Source organism: Meleagris gallopavo, chromosome 4 (genome assembly GCF_905368555.1).
Source record: "Meleagris gallopavo chromosome 4, MGAL_WU_HG_1.1, whole genome shotgun sequence".
Lineage (NCBI taxonomy): Eukaryota > Metazoa > Chordata > Aves > Galliformes > Phasianidae > Meleagris > Meleagris gallopavo.
The window spans coordinates 19,375,353-19,397,724 of NC_139407.1; the positions used below are offsets into that span (position 1 = coordinate 19,375,353).

At 39.0% G+C, this 22,372-nt stretch overlaps 1 protein-coding gene across 2 annotated transcripts; it reads left to right on the forward strand.

Moving 5' to 3' along the window:
- Positions 1 to 1,597: 1,597 nt before the first annotated feature.
- CFAP97 (cilia and flagella associated protein 97) lies at positions 1,598 to 22,350 on the forward strand. Of its 2 annotated transcripts, XM_010709782.4 has the most exons (7): positions 1,598 to 1,755; positions 5,048 to 5,724; positions 5,939 to 6,004; positions 13,085 to 13,470; positions 19,125 to 19,275; positions 19,938 to 20,061; positions 22,017 to 22,350. In XM_010709782.4, exons 2-7 carry the CDS (start codon positions 5,061 to 5,063, stop codon positions 22,036 to 22,038), a joined length of 1,413 nt encoding a protein of 470 aa, XP_010708084.1. In that variant the 5' UTR covers positions 1,598 to 1,755; positions 5,048 to 5,060; the 3' UTR covers positions 22,039 to 22,350. The 2 variants fall into 2 exon arrangements, with proteins under 2 accessions (XP_010708084.1, XP_085078519.1); XM_085222393.1 differs by lacking the exon at positions 22,017 to 22,350 and having other exon boundaries at positions 19,938 to 20,065.
- The last annotated feature ends 22 nt before the right edge of the window (positions 22,351 to 22,372 follow it).

Sequence of the window (22,372 nt, forward strand, 5' to 3'; positions counted from 1 at the left end):
TAAATGCAACATCAAATACAAAAAGTTAGCTTAAATAAGTTGAAGAATCTCCATTAAACGCTCTGTTACATAAGTAGAATTAGAATCTGGTTAACATAAGGCTATTCATTTATACTTTTTTTCCTTCTCTTGTAGTATTCCACCACATTCACTGTATGCATTTGAAAATACATATGCATATATATATGCACTCATACATGTACATATGTGCCTCTGCGTGTGTCTTTGTGCCAAATGAAATAGGACCATATACACAACGGTTGTCTTGGACTGTTTCAGCTCATAGTTCAGCATGCTCAAAAGAAAAAAAAAAAAATCATGTCATTACATCTTTTTTGTAATGAATAATAGGCCAAAGAAGAATTTAATTTTTTGGTTTTGAATGACTGAATCTATAAACCGATCATCTTCCTATTCATGGAGTTCTTTCCTTCTTATTAAAAAGCCCCATTACTACTACTAGAGAAATGCCAAGGCCCGCTATTGCTACTTAGAATAACAGAATCACTTAGGTTGGAGAAGACCTCAAAGATCATCGAGTCCAAACACAGTCTAACCAAACTACCCTAACTCTAATCGTTCACTAAATCATGTCCTTGAGCACCACATCCAAACGGTTCTTAAGCACATTCAGGGATGGTGATTGCAATCTTTCCCACTCTACATAGTATGCTCCTTCTTACAGTGGAAGATCATTTTCACAGCTGCCATCATCAGTGCTGGAAGTAATGAAACTCTGCCTGAAAGTTTCTGCAATAATTAGTCTGAGACTTAAGGATGCAGAGATCAGGCTCAATCTTAAGGAAAGAAAGCATTCTAGTAGAAACAGGTACTGTATCTCAAGACTTTGAGACCCTGGAGTGTGTCCAGGGTCTGGTGCACAAGCCTTTTGAGGAAGGGCTGAGAGATCTGGGATTGTTTAGTCTGGCGGAGGCTCAGGGGAGACCTTATTGCCCTCCACAGCTACCTGAAAGAAGGTGGTAGTGAGGCGGGGGTTAGCCTCTTCTCTCAGGTAACAGTGGCAGGCATAACATCAAGTTGTGCTGGGGAGGTTCAGGTTGGATATTAGGAAATGTTTATCCTCCAAAAGAAAGGTAAGGCATGGGAACAGGCTGCTCAGGAAAGCAGTAGAATCACTGCCCTGGATATGTCTAAGAAATTTATAGATGTAGCACTGGAGGATGTGGATTTGTGGGCAATATTGGTAGCAGATGGATGGCTAGACTAGGTGACTTGAAGAGGTCTTTTCTAACCTTAATGATTCCATGAAACAGGCCTTTTTTAACACAGGGTACCATTGTATCAGACCTCATCACTCCAACCTGGAGCACCAGCACCTCAGCTAGGACCCCTCCACCACCTCAAGCTGAGACTCAGAGAGCCCCATCACCTCACCCCCAGGCTCTATTGCTTCAACCTGGTTACCCCCACCTCAGTGCAGGATACCGTCACCTCAGTACGGAGAAACAAACTCCACAGCCGCACTTACAGCTCCCTCCTGCGGAGTTGAGAGCCGAAGAGATGAGAAGCCTAACGGGATGCTCGGGGTGGGCGGGAAGACACGAGAGGGCCGAGCAGGCCACCGCCCGCCTACCCGGCGCCGCCATCAGTCCCCGCCCGGCGACGGAGGGACAAGAGGCTCCGCCTGCTGTCGGGACGCGGCTGTGACGTGGCCGAGCCGTTGCCGTGGCCGCTGCGCCGTTCCCGTAATGCAGCTGGGCTGCCGGCCTGACGGTGGTGTTTCCGCCGTGGAAGGTAGTTGGGAAGGGGCTACGGGCTGATTGGAGACGGTGGGGGGTGGTAACCGGTTCTTCCGCCTGCCTGTCAGTACCAGCACCACTGAGGCGGGAAACGCGTTCGCTAGTGTTATTATTCGGGGATTCGCTGCCTTCAGTGCTTGGGGCGCTGCCTGAGTGACACGTACGGGTGTGTGGAGGGCTTCTGCTGGGGCTGAGCCGCCGCGGTCCTTTCGTAGCGGGCGGGAATGAAGCCTTGCTGGAGGTGGACCCTTGGGGACCTGTTGACCGCACTTCTTCAGAAATTGTTTTTGTTATGGTGTGCGAGTGTGTGTGTTTGTTCCTTCCTGCCATGAACCGTACAAGGCATATTTAGTATTTCCATTTGGATGTTTGTCAGGGATGTATTTGAGACTCGCGGTGTTTGCAGAAGCATCTTTCTCCTGGGTAGGAAGCTGCTTAGTGATCATGGCAGTTGTCAAGAGGAAATAAATAGTGAAATGCTTCATAAAATCTGTTTGAAGGCTAAAGTGATGTTGTCACTGCTGGAAAGTTAATAAATTTTCTAGTTTAAGAAAGGCTTGGTAAAATAATCAGTCTCTACAACTTCAGAGTCAGGTTTTGGAATGCTTCAAGCATCTCCCACCAGTTGTTTTGTCACATGTATGTTGTGCTTTTGTAATTTCTTAGCCTAGATGCTTCTTGTAATGGTGTGAAATGAAGAGTATGAGAAAGAAGACAGTGAGGTATTCAGGGACATCATATTTTTTTTTTTTTTTTTTCCCGAGGGACCTCTAATTAACCTAGTGGGGTTTTTACTTCAGTTTGGTTTTGTATTTGCCTCTGCTTAAAAGAGTGTTTGCAGGTTCCTGTGCTTCTGCTTAAGATTTCTGTGTGTTCAGAGGGCTATCAGAACTGCACATTAAGGGCTTGGAAGGGGAGTTGGCTGGTCCCTTTTCAGGCTTGACCCAGCAATATGTACTGGTGTCTTCAAGGATGCTTTCATCAGTTGCAGGTTGGATAGCATACGGCCTTCGGTGGCACAGGTGACAGAAACATCTACAGGATTATTTGATCAGAAGCTGTATGACATACCTAGAACACAGAGTCTCAAAGTGAACCAGCTTCTAAATGGACCTCACTATCTCTCAAATTCATGGGTGATAGAAAGACTATGATAACAGATGTATGACAGTGTTTCCACCAGAACTGCCTTTGAAAATTTTTCTTTCTTAGTCTCATGTTCAGCCAAGACAGTAGCAGTCTAAAACAAGTCCTGCCTTTCTTGGTGGAGGCATTTGCCATCCTATAATCTCAGCTGATGTTCAAGTCACAATTTTTAGGAACTTTACCTGATTTGACTTCTACGCGTGTTCTGAGGCAAGGAATAGGCATGTATCACAGTGTCTGAGTATACCCATGTAAGTTGCTCTTTGCTTACAAGTTTTGTATTTTGGCTTTCCATAGTACAAGAGTTTGATATCTTGGTCTTTTATTTTATTGCTTGTACATTAACTTAGAGGCCTTTGCCCTGCAGTCATCTACATCTCTGTGGTGGTAATATCCTTTCATTTGCTGTGTTGCTCTAAATAGCAAAAAAAGGTTTCCCTTAGAGACCTCGTAGCTGTGTGACAGGCATAGGAACAAAAATACCATCTCTTCATCTGTTTCCTCTTGTTTGTTTTTGATGGAAACTGTAAAATTAAAGTTTAGTTTGAGTGATCAAGAGCATGAGTGAAAGGAATGGACCAGTGTAGCACATCTGTTTTCTATTTAGAAGGAGGCAAAATAGTTGTGGGTTGTGCCAGGTAAGTGGAAGGAGCATTTAATAGTGAACTGGTTGATGTTGTAGCTGCTGCTCTGCAGGCACATTACAACTTCAAATTGCATTTATTCTGGTAGTAGTGGTTATTGGCTGTTAATTAGCTCTGGCTCAGTCTCAGTGGAAAACTGATGATTCAGCTATTTGTAGTCATGTGGAATGGGAAGATGTGTGTTCCTTGGTTGGTGCTGATCTCTGCCCTCTAGTCACTATCTTGATTTAAATCCCTTTCTCATTTAAGAGATTATGTTCAGCAAAGAAATATCTAATAAGTCTTGGTACAGACACTTAATGGCTTTATAATCAGTGTGGTACTCTTTGTTTAACTTCTGTTGCTGAACTGGGCAGCAATAGGGAGACAAAAAATAGGTTACTCAACAGGAAGTTGTATTTCAGCTATACTTCTACCTGCAAACCTGGTTTTGCCTTACTCCTTCTCATGCTTGTATGTTCAACAATGTTAAAAACAGATCAAATATATGTGTTTGACTTGAGACAAATGAAGTATGCCACATTTAGCTATCAGTCATTATAAATACTGTTGTGTTAGTCTGATTTATTTTGTGTACATTTGTATATATTAAAGTATATTATCCTCTTAAAAACTACTGTAAGAAGACATCCAGGAATTAATACGACAGTTGGACATTGAAGGCTATTTAAGGTTTTTTGAAGACAAGGATCACAGGAAGTTGTGTATATGAAATATTGCTGAAGTCCATGTAATATTTCTAGTTGGGAGTACCAAAATGTTTTATTAGGTGCTTTAAGAAGTTTCTCTTATGGCATCTAAGTTAATCTCTGCTTCTTTTAAAAAAATATATATGTTTTCAGTTTTAAACTACATCTAACCAAATTTAGCTTTTTTGTTTCTTTGACTTCATGAGTCTTAAAACTACAGGAGATTCCACACTTCCTGCTTTTAAGATATACAATATTTCTTTTTTTCTTACTTTTTAGTATTTGGAATTGCATATTTAAATCCCTGAAGCAGAGCAGTATTGAGAAGTGTCAAGGTAACTGAGTGACACTGACCTTTGAAATTCTTGTATTTTGAAGTAATTTGGGTAGAAGTTTTATTGGGAATAGTCTTGCAGGTTTAAAGCAAGCTTAGAAATTCCTTTTTCACCTTTGTTTGCCATGGGAACAAATTGTCTATTTTCTAAGAGACCATCCATCTCTTAAGATATTCTAGTTCTCCTACCTTGCGTAGTTTTTTATGTATCTTCTAGTAAGGAGTGGAAACTCATCTCTCTTCTACCATGTGTGATTGACATAGGAGCTAACACCTTGTTTCTGCAAGAAGTATGGCACTACATACTTCTCACTATAAAATTCAACTATGGAGTTTTCCTTGCTATGTAACATAATTAACTTGAGAATTACAAATGACTAGAGCTAAAAGAATAAGGAATAAAACTATTACGTTAGAAGTGTACTTGCATTTGATGTTATGCTGACTTTTGGAAACCTTTTCTGGTGGTTGCAGGAAGCACTTCAGTATGGACCGATTTGAAGATTCGTCAGATGGTGAAGTGGATCACACTTTCTATGAGAGTGATTATGGAGAGGAGGAGAAAACTGAAGAAAATGGTGAATATATAGAGAAAGGAAGTGCAAAGGTAACTCATTCTGACCTTGACTTGATTGCTAGTTCAAAGGATGCAAACTGTCGTGAGGAGGAAAATGAAGAGAAACAGGAAGATTTGCAGAAGAGTCAGTTCCTAGAAGACAGCACAGACAGTCCTGGGGACACTTCATCTTTTTTACTTCCTCCAGTTCATGAGAATGCAGGTACATCTGGAGCAACATCTGCAGCAAGCAGGAGAATGCAGGAAAACGTCCCTGCTGGAATCCCTGAAATAAATTATTATACAGATGAAGAAGATAGTAGTGATGATGGCAGAAAACAGAAGATTAGACCAGAGTCAGCTAAGCAGTCCTACAGTGTAAGAGGAGCTAGCAGAACACACAGTACTACCAGTTCCTCTTCCTCATCCTCAAGCTCAGATACAGATTCTGATAGCTCTTTATCAGATTCATTGCATTCTTCCTCCAAGAGAAATGCTTGTAGTGTGGCTCCAAAAGAAAAATTTGCATCAGCAATAAAATTACCAGAAGGAAAGCCAAAGCTTGAAGACTATGTGGAGGAATCTGAAGATGCAGGTACTAATATAACATCCCTGTCAATTCCAGACAGCAGTTCAACTCGGTCTTTTGAATTTGCAGCTTCAATGTTAAGAAAGTAAAAGGAAAAAAGACAATGTGAGACAAAAATTATATGTATATTTTGAAGAATTTCAGTACTATGAAATGCTTGAATAAGGCTTCAAAATACAGTTTTGCAAATATATATTTCCATTTTTTCTTTTTCATTTAGAATCCAAGTCCGATTTCAGCAGCAGTGGCTTACATGATGGTATGGATCTGAATCAGCGTTTGAAAGGTGACTTTTAAATGTATTTATCTGTTTAAAAAATGTATAGTGTTTTTATGTTGTTGAGAACAATATAGAAATGCATTTAATGGAAGAGAAGATTAAGGAATTTTTTGAGCCAGATAATGGCCAGATAATTTCAACCCTAGTTTGCTATAGTGTGGTAGAGCTGGTGTGATTACAGCTGTATATTGTTTCCTTACTTTTGTGCCTTGCTGCACTGAGCCTATAGTAAGGAAGATTTCAAAATATGTAGTATGCATCATTTAACTTTCTAGAGAATAGGAGTGAAGTTTTTACTTCCATGAAAATTCTTCTGATTGTAAGAAAAACAAAGTTAGCCATGAAGATTGTGGTAGAGATTTCTTAACATTTGACAGTCCTTGTGTTACAAGAACACCTTCTTGGTAGGAAAAGCTCCAACCACTTGCAGAAGCATCACGTTGCTAGGCTATTAAAGTTACAATGTCCTGCATCTTTATTTATTCCCTGATATGAAGAAACTACTTAACAACTGATGATTATGGAAGAATTCATCACATCCCTGAAATAAATGGTTTAGAGTAAGTATTTTCAGAGATGAATTGCTTTTTGGAGGAGGGGAGATTTTTTCCAGAACATAAACAAGTTGTAAATAACAATAATAAAGATTGAGTAATGAGTAGTAGAGTTCTGTGATTCTACAGAAAAGACTGAGAGGGGGTCTGATCATGTTTATAAATATCTAAAGTGCAGGAGGCAGTTGAATGAAGCCAGACTCGTGTCTGTAGTGTGTAGTGACAGGATAAGGAGCAATGACCAAAACTGAAAACATGGGAAGTTACATGCTAACGTGTGGAAGATCTTCTTTACAGTGAGGGTCATGGAGTACTGGACCAGGCTGCTCACAGAGGTTATGGTATCTTCCTTGAAGATATTCAAGACCTATCTGGATGCCTACCTGCATGTCCATCTGCATTAGCAGATGGATTATCTCTGGAAGTCCCTTCCAACCCCTGCAATTCATATATGATTCATATAATCTGGCAGTTAATGTTCTTGATTAAGATATGTATTACTCCCAAGTGCCTTGCTACCTTGGCAAGCATGATGTAGGTCAATTAGTTTAGGTAGTTTGGGCTTTAAATGGGGCAAGTTTAGTGATGGTGGAAAGTAACTAGTCTGGAAAGTTAGGAGCTGATCTTATTCTTGATTATTATTTCCAGGTATTTTCTTGACAAATAGGAATCACTTCCCCCTCTCCCTTCTCCTGACTATCTGCGTGAGATGTTTATCAGAACTGAAAAGACATGGGCACTGTTTCAAGTGACAACAGTGTCAGCCCAATTCTGTGTCCCCGAATCAGTATTTAAATGATCATCAGGATTTCTTGGTTTTAAAGTATAAAATTCAGTAGTCTACAGTGATAAAACATTTAGTTCGTTTTTTTTGTTGAATTACAGCTAGGCCTAAGCACTTACAGCATTATGTGAGTCCCATTTCCCAAGATCCCTGAAACTTGCAGGATTTCAGTTTAGTCTGTTACTGCATTGTGTCTAGGGGGCACACAGCAATTTATTTCATGAAACTCTACGCACTGATTACATGAGCACTTGGAAGACCTGAATCTCTTGCACTAGAAAAGACTTACAAGAGCAAAGAAAGGGTAGTAATCTGTTAAAGGTGCATGATGTCCTAAAGGCAAGTCTTGCTTTAGAACAGCAGTCAGGTTATTAAGCAGGGAGGTAGTTCATAAAATGTGAAACATAATCCATTTGAGGTATTTTGGAAAAGTAATTTAATTAAAAATGTGCTTGAATAGTTTTTCGTGGCTTTTTCTTTCAGAACTAGTAACAATTCTACTTTGTCTTTTTGGGCTTCCGTGCAACCTGAACACGGAAGGAGAGAATGAAATATGACAGTGTAAAAATTAGCAAAAAGTTGTTGCTGGAAATACTTACTGAAACCTACACGTTAAAAATATAGAAGTATAAATTTGAAGACTTTTCTGTTATTGTTTTATTAGATTCTATCTCTTGATCCAATGTTATTTTAAGGACTTGAGCTTGTACAATTGATGAGCTGGGTTAGGCAAAAAAAAGGGGGTTATTTTTATTCCTTTATGCTGAGGACTTACTCCCTGGTTTTAGACAAATCTTTTTGTTTCCATGGTTCAGAATTCAATGGTATGCCAAAAATGTTATGTATCACCTTATCTGAATTTATGTTGACTTTGAATCTGATAATTGTGGGATTGGGATTGCCCAGGGTATTCAGAGCACTAAAGAATTTAGCGGTTTGTATTTTCTTCTCTGTAAAATGAGGTTGATACCTGCTTATTTCACAGAAGTGTCTGTGAGAATTAGTCTGTAAATCCATGGTATTAGCTATTATTAACCTGAGGAAGTGGTGTGATGGGTTAAGTAGGACATTGGGCTGCAGACTGAGGACTTGAACTGCTTGATGCGCTCTCTGACCTGTATGCTCTTTGACAAACCTTTTTGGCCTTTTCTCTGCCTCAGATTTTGTGTCATAAAAAAAGCATAGAAAATCACTTGGTGAAAACCACTGTCTTGTCAGTATCATTACTGTGAAAATAAAAGCCCCGTGTTTCTGAATAAAGTTATTGTAGAAAATTAAATAGAAGTTTCAACTGAACTGCTTTAATGTTTTAACTATAATTTGTCAATTAGGCAAATAATTTGTTAATAACTGAAATTTTCTCTTCTTAGGGATATCTTTCCCATGTGCTCATTCATGCTGAGCTTATGCATTTGTACAATGTGTTGAACAATATCTGAAGTACTTAAATATATACATCAACCCCTAAGCTTTATGGCTGGGCTAAACATAAATGGCTTTCTCACTACGTTTTTGTATGTTCTTAATTTGAACCGTGAGTATAAAATAGTACGCACGTATACACGCATCTAACTGCTTGCATTGAGGTAGAAAAGCAAATATTGGCTTCCTATATTTAGAGCTTGAAAACCTGCTGAAGATGTTAATGATTGTGAAGCAACCCAGTCTATGCTAACATCACAAATGTGTAATTTTGGAAAAAATAAAAATTGCACCTGCACAATATCTTTTATCTTCCTTGTGACGTTAAGAAATAAAAAGCAGCTTTATTTTAAGCATACAGCTTTAAAGAGGAAAATTTATACTCAATCACTTTTTCCTTTTCTTCAACAAATAACAAATGAGGTGTTCTGTAAAATCCTTTAAAAAAAATCTAGCATAAAACAGTAGATATTCAAGGTAGTATGGGAGTGCTACAGGATTTGGATGAACAGACACTTCTGAGGAATTGATTTAATCCTTTTGTGCTTTTCAGATTTGCCATTTGTGATGGCAGAGCAGTATAAAACACTCTTGAGTTTGCCTGGTTCTTTAAGCACTGAAGCAACTTACTGCATTTTTCCCTCTGGGTCTGCAGGAGTGAAACATGCATGGTTTAAGTTCAGCCTCAGTGCCACTAAGACAGCTGTATCATCCTGTCCCCATGCATTTGACTTGCTAATTATCATTTGAATTTTACGTAAGGTTTGGCTGGTTTTAGTCTTCAAGGTCATTTAAATGCTCCCAAATTGAAAGCAGTAAACAGCTTGTTTATTGCTTCAAAGGGAATCAGGTGTCTCCATGGAAACCAGCTTTCCTAGAAATCCCATGAATACCACAGGGAAGTTTCTTTTTATTGTTTACCTGCAATTGAGAAGTAGAACTCCATGCTTTATGCAAATGCTTCTGTTTGTTTTCTTCTCTCCCCCAAATAATTGATTTATGGTTCAGAAGCGATTAAGTACTGAGTAGGGATCTGTTTAAATTACGTTGTTCATTATTATTTATTATATATTCATTATATATATAATATGAATTACATACTCATTGTATGAAGGTACAGATGAACAGTTCCAAGATTCAAGGGAAAGGACAAATCACAAACTCTTCACAACTTTAACTAACTTGAAACTTCACTTGCCTGATGTTGTTTGGCCACTGCAGAAACAGTTAAATCATTAAAATACTTGGGTGTTGGGATTAATTAGCAACAAAATGGTTGGACTCCCTCTGTGGCAGGGAGTTGGAACTTGATCTTTGGGGTACCTTCCAGCCCAAACTATGATTGAATGACTCCATGCATTTTTAAGATCCCTTCTAACCTGGACTGCTTGATTCTAAATTGTTCAAATAACTTTGAAACTCAAATAACAGTAACTGTACCTGAAGTACTTGAGAGCTTTTTGAGTAATTGTGTTTACTACTTTTGTGGCATCGTGACTCTTTTTTCTTGTTGTTGTTGTTTATTTATTGATGATGAATTGTCTGTGCTTCTGTTGGTTTGTGTAGACTTCGCTTAGGCACCTGCCACCTTTACTGTGAAAGTGTTTTTATTGCCATGAAATTAGAAGCATGTTTAATACATTTGGGTATGCATACCTGTTATTGTACAATTTTGTGTCATAGTAATTGTGGAGGGAAAAGGGATGTTTGGCAGTGTAAATAGTTTTATGGTAGTGCAGCTTGGACAGGTTTTCAGCTAGGTAGTTTTGGGAATAAGCTATTGGTGTGGATTAGAAGTTACAGAGTTGGAAGCCTCCTTGCTGTCACAGCTTGAGTACTGCTGCTGAAGTGCTCATACTGACTGGCTGACCACAGAAACAGTGTCACTATATTTTGGCAAGTCTTGCACACTTTTTTTTTTTCTTTTTTTGCTACTTTCTTAGATTGCTACTATGACTTATTTGACCATAGTTCAAGAAGCAGTGGCTTTACGGATGTCCTTGGTATTTTTCTTGTTTTGATAGGAACAAGCACTTGCCCTGTAATACTTGTGATTCTCTCTCAGGAAGTTATGCATTCTGTTGCTTCTCTTCCTTGGAGGGTTAGTAATACAAAGATCTGTTGAGGAAGGAAGTAGAGAGGAGCTCTCTGAGACTGAGATTAATGTCCATGCCCTGTCCTCTTGAGGAAAACTTGCTGTAGTACGTGTCTGAAATTCAGGTAGGAATTATGTGAGTCTTCTGTAACCCAACCATTTACCAAGAGTTTAATAATTGGGGTTTGGCAGTCATCTGCTCAGATGTCATCAAGCAGTTTCACATCAGAGCTTTGGTGGTGGTTGTAGTAGTTCATTTTCCTTTGTTTCTTTTGAGTTGTGGCATATGATATGGTCACTCTGGAATTTTCACTGGATGTTATTTAGAGGCATAAATGCAAGAGATTGCATAACCAATAGATAGATGGATTGTTTAGCTTGGAGAAGAGCAGGCTCTGGGGAGACCTCATTGCAGCCTTCCAGTACTTGAAGGGAGCATATAAACAGCCATTCCTCTTCCTGCTTATAAGGGTGGATAGTGATAGGACAAGAGGGAATGATTTCAAACTGAGATGGGAGGTTTAGGTTAGATATTAGGAGGAAGTTTTTCGCACAGAGGGCGGTGACACACTGGAAGGTTGCCCAAGGAAGCTGTGGATGCCCCATCCCTGGAGGCATCCAAAGCCAGGCTGGATGTGGCTCTGGACAGCCTGGTCTAGTGGTTGGCGACCCTGCACATAGCAGGGGGGTTGGAAATAGATGATCACTGTGGTCTTTTTCAACCCAGGCCATTCTATGATTCAGTAGCATTAGGGGCACAAAGCTAGGTCAGGACTTCAGCTAAACAGTTGAGCAACTCCTCTTTGCCACAGCCTACCTTCCACTCACATATGGTGTGTGGTCTTGCTCAACTCATGAGATGCAGTGGCTGTAAGGCAAAAGGTGATACTGTGTCTCACAGCTCCATGATAAAGTTATACGATGTGGCTCCATGTGAAATGTACAACTGTCCAGAGGTATTTATTACAAGTTACTTTTTCCAGCTATGTTCTGCAGTGCTAGTTTTGTGTGTTCTCATAAGGATGTATTTGATTCCTTTTTCCTTAAGTATATGATGGCTTGATGTTACCCTGTGAACAGTGTGCTACTAGTTATTTGCCATGCATTTCTTTCTATCCTTTGTAGGTTTATCCAGATGTGATTCTTATCCCAGGTTTGTCTCTTAAATGGCTTCGAGAGGAGCACTAGTTTGTTCCTGAGAATAACTTGCTAGATTGAACAAGTGCTATCAAGAGACATGCTTTATTAACCTGCTGGTTGGCACACTTGATGTGCACTGTTTTGCATTCTTTTGGATTTGAAGTAATTTGCATCTTCCCTTGACAAACTAATAAAGCAAGATTTGCTATTGCAAATGGCCTTGTGGTTACAGTTGCCTAAGAGCAGTTTTTGCATACATTAGCCTGCATGCTGATGGGGCAAAGTCACCAATTTCCAGATGAATTCCAGAATTCATGAACTACTTGAATGTAGAATTCCAGCTCCTTCTTTAAAAGTGGCAATACTTGCTTGCATTGGTTCTGGAATATAATCAGTTGAAATATTTCAATAATATTTTTTTGTCTTGTGCTACCAGTACCAGCATAAGATAAATGATAACTGCTATAGTGATTATGATTGCCTTCATTGTTACTTCAGTGCTTTATATCAGTAGCCCATTAGCATGTATAGATAAATGCTCTGCTGATGGCTGGTCCTGTTGGAACTCAGTAAATATCTGAGGATAGAATTTTGTGTGCTTTACATCAATGCATGATGGTGAAGGTAGAGATTGAAGTGATCGGATTGAAAGAGGTATTAGGAGTACTGGCCATTTAGAAGAAATAATCATGCACAGTAAGCTGATTGACATCTTTATTCCTAAATGACAAATACATCTGACTCAGTCACTGTACAACATGCGAGCGTTGCTGATCCTATTGCAGTGACTTCGGTTGCTTGTTGTATCCATTCAGCTCCTCTAAACTAGTGTAAATGAGGAGGAGGTGCCTAGTGAGAAGGATGCATCTGGCCAAACTTGGACTCGATTTTTGCAGTGAATCTTGTGTAATATTAATGTATTGAGGAAAGTATTCAATCCTGAAAAATTGCAAAATACATGGATCTGAAATTCAGATGGGGGAGGGAAAAGGTACTTTAGTTTTTCATGCCTGTAAATAAACCCTAACAGAATGTAACATTTGCATTCATCCTTTTTTAAAAAATCTACTTTTATTTCTGCCATTTTAAAGCTGCGCTACGGTTGGAGAATGAAGAACAGCGAAAACTAACTGTAGGTCATACATCTGGAAGAACAAGGGAGAAATTTTCCGCCAATGAAGAAGTTAAGTATTGCTCTGATTTAAAAACTGCTCTAGGGGTGAGGGATAAACGGCAACAAAAACTGGGCATCATTCATCCATCTAGAGGAACAAGGAAAAATTATTCTTTCACAAATGAAGAAGTTAGACGAATTGATCAAGAGAACCAAAGGCTGCTCCATGAACTGGCCCGGCTGTGTGCGACGCCAGGAAGCAGAACCAACATGCTGAAGAAGTCGGCTTCTCCATCTCTTCAAGCATACCACAGTGCCATCAACAGGCAAAAAGAGCAGCAGAGGATTGAAAAAGAAAACCTGGTGAGTTTGGAGGACTGCTTCGGATCGGTAAATTGAGGACTGTTTATTACTAACAAATCACTGCTAAATACTTAAAAACTGATTAGGCAGCACTTCTAGTTTCACTGCACTAAGTCTGCAATGAATTTCCACAACTGTGCTGTTTGTATAATTGTTAATTATGCTTTATTTTCAGATGAAAGTACATTTTACTCAGTGTGCCCTACTTTTTAGTGCTATTGAATTTAAGAGTAATTTTCATTTCCATAGTCACAATTTTGCATAGCAGTCAAAATCTGTTTGTCCTACTTCGTGTTACTATTACTGATTTTTTTTTTTCAGGAACAAGCTTGCAGAATATAAAGCAACAAATATGACAGCATCAAACCCATTACATTTGAAACAGGATATAGTGTGAATGCCACTTTTTTCTGAATCATAACTATCCATCTATTGCTATCCGTATTTGTAGCTCTGCTTTTCTCGTGTACAGGAGCTCCTGTATGTATGTACAGGAGGGCAGCTTGTACTGGCTCTCACCAGTAGAGGACGCTGTTGATTGAGCAAACTGTTATCTTTTCTGGAGGTACGGTCAGTGCTCCTCTCCAATGGAAATGGATCGAAGTGTGACTGATAGGTTACTCTTTTCCCATGTCTGCTTGGTCTCTCCATTCATATATGCTTATCTCAGTTTCTGCCAGTAAAAGTGTAAAACTGAGCTTCAGAGGCTGAAAACTACATGTCCTGTTTTGATCTTTTATTGGTACACAATCTGTATAGTATATCAATGTAAATATTTATAGGCCTTTTAAGGTCAGATTTTCAGCCACTACATCTGTGTAATCAGCGTGTAGACAGATGTATAATTGACAAGTACACAGAGAAATTAGGCTGGTCTTTAGAGAGTGTATAGCAAGAAACATTATGAATTTGGAGAGGGCTAATTGGAAATAAATGGAAAAGCTTACCCGTGTCCTGGGCTTGCAGATCAAGGGCAATGAGGGTGTTCTCCTTTGCTGTGGCATTTGGCCTTTCCGTGCATCCCTGTGAATTCTTCTGACCCATGGTGTTACACCTCACTGCACATAACAGTCAGTGTCATTCATTCCCTTGTGTTATACTCTGCTGAAATGTACTCTGTGTCCCAGCGGATACAACTGATCCCAGCTCTAGTATAGTCAGCTTCCCACACAGAAAATTAGCTTACCATGTTTCCCTGTAGGGGCTGACTTCCTTTTCCATATGCTTGGCTCTGCAGACCCTGATGCTACAGGTGTCCCTAGAGCTTTTACTTCCTACTTTGTCTGGGCACCGTGGCCTCTACCAGTGCAGAGATCCTCCAGCCAAACTGCTTCCTTTCTCCTGCACCTTGAGATGTTTTTGTCTTGCCGGCTAATCTGAGCTTCCTTAGAAGAGAAAGAAAGCACTTTGCAGCTGCCATAATATGTGCATTTATCTCCAGTTGATTCAAGAGTGCTGATGGGTTGAGATATTCAGAGGGGGAGAAAGGGCAAGGGAGTGAGTGTCTCTGGCTGTCACCACATGCAAAGAACATAGTTTAGCTTGGGCCACAGCCGTTAGTCTTGTGCTGCACTGTAGCTCCTGTGATGTCCACATCATGCTGCAGAGGATACCACTTCTTGGTGTGGAAACGAGACTAGGAGGACACGAGCACACTGTGGTTGTGCCCAGGCACCTCATGACTTCCTCATGAATTCTGTGCTGCTTCTGCCTTCTTTCCATCCCTTCCCCAGGGACCATTCCCAAATCTGAGAGCACCACACTTCAGATGTCACATACTTAATGTGATTGTAGGAAGAATATTGAGGTTGCTTTGCTTTACTGGTCTCTTTCTGGAAGAGCTGTAGGAAACCATCCTCTTAAGAGGTCAGAAATACTGGCACTGGGCTTGGAGGCTCCTTGGAAAGAAACTCAAGAATACAGGGTTCTTTAAGATGTTGGCACTTATTATGTTCAAAGTCATATTATGCTAAAAGTAATATGAAACAAAGGTAGTTCTCAGGATTAAGTACAATAAAAACAAACAAAAAAATGTTTCTGCTTTTTGTCAGGGGAAGCTATTCAGATGTGAGATTGGTATGCAGATACACCTGGCTAAAACAGACTGCTGTAGAGTGTACATGTAGTGCAACTCCGTGTAGTTCTGAGGCTGTAGGCTCTTTGTACTGATTTCTTACCCATACCTGAGATAGAGGTCTGGATAAGATAAGACTCCCTAATGACCAGGTTGGTTTGGTTATTTAGCACACTACTCAGTTTGGTGTTTTTTTTTTTCTCATCTTTTGTATTCTCCTAGCTTGCTTGCTTTCTGTGGATGTCAGCTACAGATCAACATGGCATTTCAGTTAAAAGTACTTTTCTGTAAATTGAAGGACTTTAAGAGGTTTCTGATGTTAAAAGTTTCTGAAGTTAGAGCTAAGAAATGTACCCGGCAGTTGAAGGAGCTTACAAACCCTCTTGTTCAGAACAAGAAGCTGTCCCTGAATGCACTGTTATATCTGCTTCACCCTCCCCCACCTGGGCTCTGCAGAGGGACAGTGTGTTTGCTAGTGTGAGTGACATTAGAGGAGGCATAATATAAATAAATCTGAACAGCTGTCAAGGCACACTAGTCAGCTGGCTACAATTCAAAGGTGGTGAAAACTGAAGCCTTCATATGTTTAAAAAGCTAAGTAAAACAAGAAAAAGTGCATCTTTTACCTTGAAAGGCTTTTCTCCAAGCTAGGAAATTGTCAGTGATGTTGTTACATCCCTTTCCATGACAGAGGAGAAAACAGTAGTGAAAATAGTTGACTTTCTGAATGGTCGTGCCATCTTATTGAGCTTGAATCAGACGCTCTGAGCAGCTACTATTAAGAGCAACTGATAGATTGCTGCATTTATGTTTTTATTCAGTTTTCTCTGTAAATCCCATCAAAAGCATGTCTTTGTCTCTAAGCACCTGGATTACTTAGTGTGATTTGATTCTTTGCTCGTTAAGGTCAATGACAATTTCTATTACTTCAGTAGTTCAGGATTAAGACTACAGAGATTTAGCACTTCAGAACAAGGAAAGTGCCAGTGTTCTTCAATCCATTTCTCAAAATGCTCTTTTAAGGAGAACGTAATGGAAGAATTAGCAGGTTTAAATGGGTAATTGAAAAAGAACATTATTTGTAGAAGGTAGTTCCCTGGTACACAAGACAATAGGCTTGTTAGTAGAAAAACATAAGAATTGGATTAGATATGCAACCACATCAAGTCCGACAATTTAGTGTGTTGATGAGTGCACATCTGTATGAAGAAGGCTGTGTCAAACTGCAGGATTCACAGCCACAACTGGCACATAAGTTGCATGTCCTTGGTACAGTGCTCAGCAAAGGGCAGGGATATCATGAGAGCTATTTTCTAGCTCTACAGAAGCTTTTCTTAAAGCAGAGATGTAGTCACTTAAGCACTGCACAGTCTGCTCTTTCTGTAGGTAAGGATTGTATGATGTCCAGTCTTAACCTCTTCAAAAAACAATCTTTTCATACTGGGAGTAGTCTGTCTATGCTTTTAGTAATGTGGGCTGGATGCTTTTTAAAATACAGACCTAATAGTAAAAGCAGAATTGTATTTAAACTGGGATTAAGCAGGTGTATTCAAATTCATGTGTTCAGAATCAAGCTTGAAATGATTGCAGTGTTAAGGTATGCAAATTCTGAGGCTGTTAGGGGTGGAGCGCAGACTTGAAATGGCTTTCACAAAGAGAAATTTGCTTCTACTATTTACCCATTTATCACAAAGCTGACTATTTTGAGATGGTCTATTTATAATATAGGAGATAAGTGTTCATTGCAAACTCATATGCATGTAGTTGTGTTAAAAGATGGTGGTGAACTTGCACGTAAAATGTTGGATGTAACATTTAGAGAAGTCTACCATTTTGTGTTCCGTAACAGGCTTTAGTGAAGAGCTATTTCTAGCTGGAGTCCTTCCTTTGACTTCTGCTTACTTAGGTATTTCCACTTGAGAGTGAACTGGCTGGCACTCGATGCAGGAACTTGTGACATATTATGCCTGAGCCAAAATGGCTTGTCCTTTCTCTCCTGCACGCTGTGCAGGTTTCCAGTCCTGTGTATAAACTCTTGATAGTTTGTACATTCCCATTACAGCTGGCAGCTAACATCTCATGAATACCTTGCAGTTTCCCAAATCACTTTCTATGACTTTTTTCTTCTAAAACAAAGAAAATACTCTTTTAACAAAAAAGAAATAAGCAAACAAAAAAACACCAACACTAACAAAACCCTAAACAAAACCTGTGAGTAGATGGGGGGAGGGGAGGACGACAGTGGGAGGAGATGATCACTTCATATAAAGTGCAGTTTAATGGCTACGTGGGTTCTTGATGTCTACCATGTAAATAAGCATTTAGATAATACATCCTTGCTAATAGTGGTATCATTTGTCCTTTGGAGGCTTGTGCAATTGCAGTTTGCATTGTCTCTCATTGATAAGATGTTTTATAACTCTGACCAATGATGTTGTCACTGTCAAATATTTACAGGCCATCCATTCAAATTAAATTAGTTAGCAGAGAATGCATAATCTTTTAAAAGCAGGCATTGGAAGCTAAATATATTAAAAATGTGAACTTGTTAATTGGAAGTCGTATGTAGCAGAGTCCTTCCAAATTTGTCATTATGTAAAGTTCTTTTCTTAGAAAGATGACGGAAAATGGGATGCATTGGTTTAAGAATTTCAAGCAAAAGTGATAATGAAGTTTGAGGAAAATAGGTATATCTTTAGAAACATTATGTGGGTAGCTGTTGTGATGTAACGCTTGCTATGTAATTGTCAGGGTTGATTTCAGTAGGAGGAAATACTGTCTATAAGAGATCATAGTTGAAATTATTGTTAAAAGTATGTTATGGGTAAGACATTCATAAAGGCCAAAGTGAAGAAAAAAAATAAAAAATCCAACATTGTGCTTTTCTTTTTAGTTTCACAGAACTGAGGTCAGTAGTTCTCTCTAGGGATACTGTGGGGTGTAGGTGTCCAACTTTGTGGCTTCCCTGGGCCTCACTGAGTGATGAGGGATTGTCCAGGGCCACATCTATGAGGGTTGCTCTGAAAGTAACACCTATTTATTTCCACGGGAACAGCGGCAAATACCAAGAGCACAGTAAGTTATTTAATAGAGCCTGTTCTCGGCTACAGAACACTTTTTCAACACAGTCACCACCACTAGCTCTGTATTTTCATCAGCAATGGACAAGAGCCCGCATGCTGCGCTAACAGTAATCTTAAAGCCAGCAAAGGTACTGTCACTGTTGCCGAAATGCACCACCCATCCCCTTGCTGTGCTTACATCCACTATTTGGTCTCTAGAAATGTTCAGCAAGTATCGATGAACGTCCCCAGTGCCATTCTTTTTTGCATGGAGGAGGAATTCAGTGACACACCTTTGCTTCATCCACGCTTCCCTGTCGAGACCATTCTGTCAGAGTGCCCCTCTGCTGCCATCTGTTTGGGATACTATGTACTAGTCAGCAATAAAGGTGTTCATGTTGGAAAATACTAAACATTGGTGGGTTTATTTTTTCCCATTTAAAATAGATATAAGTCTCTGAATGCTTATTTTATAGTTTCTTGTTCATTCTTTCTTGATATTTTTCTTTGATACTAAGGCTTTACTGAAGAGACTGACAGCAGTGAAACCAACACCTGGAATGAAGCGTTCTGAACAACTGTGGGACTATCAGCGCTATGTGAGCTATGCAAGTACTTCACCATCTGCAAGAGAAGAAAGTTCTCTTTCCAGGCAGTGTGGCCTGTCTCGTGAGTACTCTGAAACTGCAGATTCTTGCGTTTCTTTACCACATGTTTCTCTGTCATAATTCAGAATTACAATTAATGAGAAAAGTAAATAAATTCCTTTCTGTCTTCCTTAAATTGGTTCACTGGAGAGAGATCATTAAACTGATTTTATTAAGCACACCAAAAGTATGGTGAACCTCTGAATTGTTTATTTACTTTCCTAAATTTCTAATAAGTGGTTTTGTTAAGAATCTGTGCCAAGAAGGTTAAAAAAAAAAAAATCATTATAAATATTTCTCAATTTGTCAGTACTTCCTATAGAAAGGACTAAGGAGGAGGACTGAGGAAGTTCAAACTTTTTTAGAAAGTGTAAATCTACTGGTGGTAGCTTTGTTTCTCTGGAAGTAGTGTGTGTGTAATATTTGGAAGTGGATCGTTTATCTCCAGTGATCCATGCACAGAGAACCACTGCACTGTGGCATGTACTCAGTATTTTTTTTTCTGACTGTCTATAAATGACTCACAATGTTTCAGTTCTGTATTCAACTTAGAATGATTGTGGGGATTTTTTATTATGTTTTGTTTGGGAAATTATGATAATGAATATAGTAATGTAACGTAGCATTAAGCTTTCTGACATACCTAGCATAAGCATTAATACTTTTTTGTGTATGTGTTAACAGGAGTCCCCTCGAGAGCATACACTGCATCAAGCACAATGAGGCAGAAGAAGGAAAAACCCATGTCAGTTTCACCTACTGGGGCATCGCAGAGACCTAAATCCACTAATGTTCATGCTGCTTGTTTGTAAGTGCATGCTTTGCTTCGCAATCTCCAATGTTGGGTTTCTATTTTCAGCAAATGCATGTGTGAAGATATTCTCCATTGTTTAATGATTTAAATGCATAGTAAACTAATTGCTTATTAAATGGTTTTAAGCATACGCTTTTGCATCAATCAGTGTTTTCTGTGAGAGGAAGTATTTATGAAAGAGAAGCATTTAAATACACAATAGAAATTGTTAATCGTTACTTAATTGTCCAATGATAAGTGGAAATTTGTATCCATGACATGAGAGGACAGAATTGCTGTACTCTAGGACTTAATTCCTAGACTGGTACTTCTCATCCTGGCTTTAGGTAAGTCTTCTGAATGTTTAGGTCATGTTCAGATGTCTGAATCTTCCTTTTACAGCAGCATAAAGAGGTGAAAAGCTAGAACACTGATGTTGTAGAAGGTGTTACTCTCCCATGATTATAGATGGCTCAAAGTGATGAGCATTCATTTTGTATGCAAGGCTGTGTCTCTTTGATATTTAAAAGGATTTTAGAAGTTACACTGGGACCTTTGCATAGGAAAGAAGCATATGATGCTCGTTCAACACCAGAGACTGAAGTTTGAAGTGAACAACAGTTTCAGATTTACTCTAAACAAATTAAGTTTTAGATTCTTCCCAGGCTAGAGAATAGAAAGCAAAGGAATCATTTCATGGCCGTGCTTTTGCAGATCCTTACCTGTAAATGTGAAGATAAAGCTTGAGCTGCAGGAAATTTTCAATATTTGCTTATGAGGGCAACTGTTTACCAAGATTAATAAGAAATTAAAAATAAAATCTTACGCTTCTTAGCCCATTTGTACAATGTTAGGTTCATACCAAATGTTTATAGTAGTGTCCAATAGACAGGCTTCAGTATTAATGTCCAATTATAAGGGGAGTGAAATTTAATGTGGTTGTCAAAACTTAATGTAGTTGGGAAATGTAGTAGGTGTCATGCTTCATTTCTATCCATGAAGGCTAGCTTTGAGTATGCTTGTTTTGTTGGGCTGTAGTCTTATGAAAAGCATGAATTGCAATGCTGCTGTCTGTAGCTGTTGTTGGAACCCTGCTTGCTTTCCCAGCATCTTCCTGGGAGAGATACAGAAAATCTTCCTATTATGTGTAAGCAAAAAAGCTGTATTTGGTAGTGTTGTCTTGGCCTTACAAAAAACAGCAAACTTATTATTCTTTACTCATGCTTGCACGAGGGTCTATGCTCTCGAGTATTCTGCATTGTAACAAACTTTTTGCTGGGCCCTGTATAGTAGTTTGGCAGAGCTTCTGCACCTCGTGACCTGCCGATCACATTTAGCTGTTTGGCAATATTTGAACTTTTATCTTGAAGCAGCATTGTGGCAAACAGATTTTATTACAATTATTATGTGTTGATAAGGAGTGTAAGGCATTTTTTTGCATAATGCTGCTGTGTTAATTTATAATATTGTGCTAATTAAAATTATTCACCATTTGAAGACTTCTGTCCTTGAATGTGAATATCAAGGTCACAATTTAATACTTCTGAATGTTCACATGATAATTCACTTCTGGAAAGGAATTTCCAAACTGGATTACTTTTAATAACTTCATTTTATTTAACTTCAGTATGAAATACTGTCAATTTTTTGTCATTTTTGTAAATTGTAAGAAAATCATTAACATGAAATATTTGCCAAAACAGTGACTTTTCAGAATTCTATATTTGATATTAAATTGCAAAGGATGTAATAGGAGAAATGCTTACCAGCAGTGGAGGTTGCACTTATCAGTGACATTGATGTGTGGTAGATGTCTTTGTTTTTGCTTTAAAAAAGCCATTTAGACAGGTTTTCATTAAGCTAGCTAATTTAATTTTTATAACAATAAATTCTAATAGATTTGGATTTTTTGTAAGCTGTCACTTTATGTTCTCTTCTGCCTCTTTTCCCTTCCCAATCTCTTCAAACAGAAAGTGCAAGCAGCGTCCTTAAACTTTAATTCCTGGGAACCTCAGAGACTTGAGCAAATTGGAAGAATCAGGCAAGGCCGTTCTTCATATGGAGTTTCTAGGATTTTCTCTGTACCAGAGCCTATCTTCTGCCAGATTGTTTGCAGCATTTACTGAAGATCCTGAGGCATCTCAGCTGTTACTCCTCACTCAGATAAGCATTGACTAGCTACATTTGTCTTTTATGGTGGGTATTTTCCTATTTGTCAGCTAAACACTTTCAGGATAAATCCCTACAAATAGCTGATATTTTTCTTTCTAACATGTCAGCCAATAAAGTTTCCTTTTGACTGCTTTTCCTTGTATGCTCCCTCCAT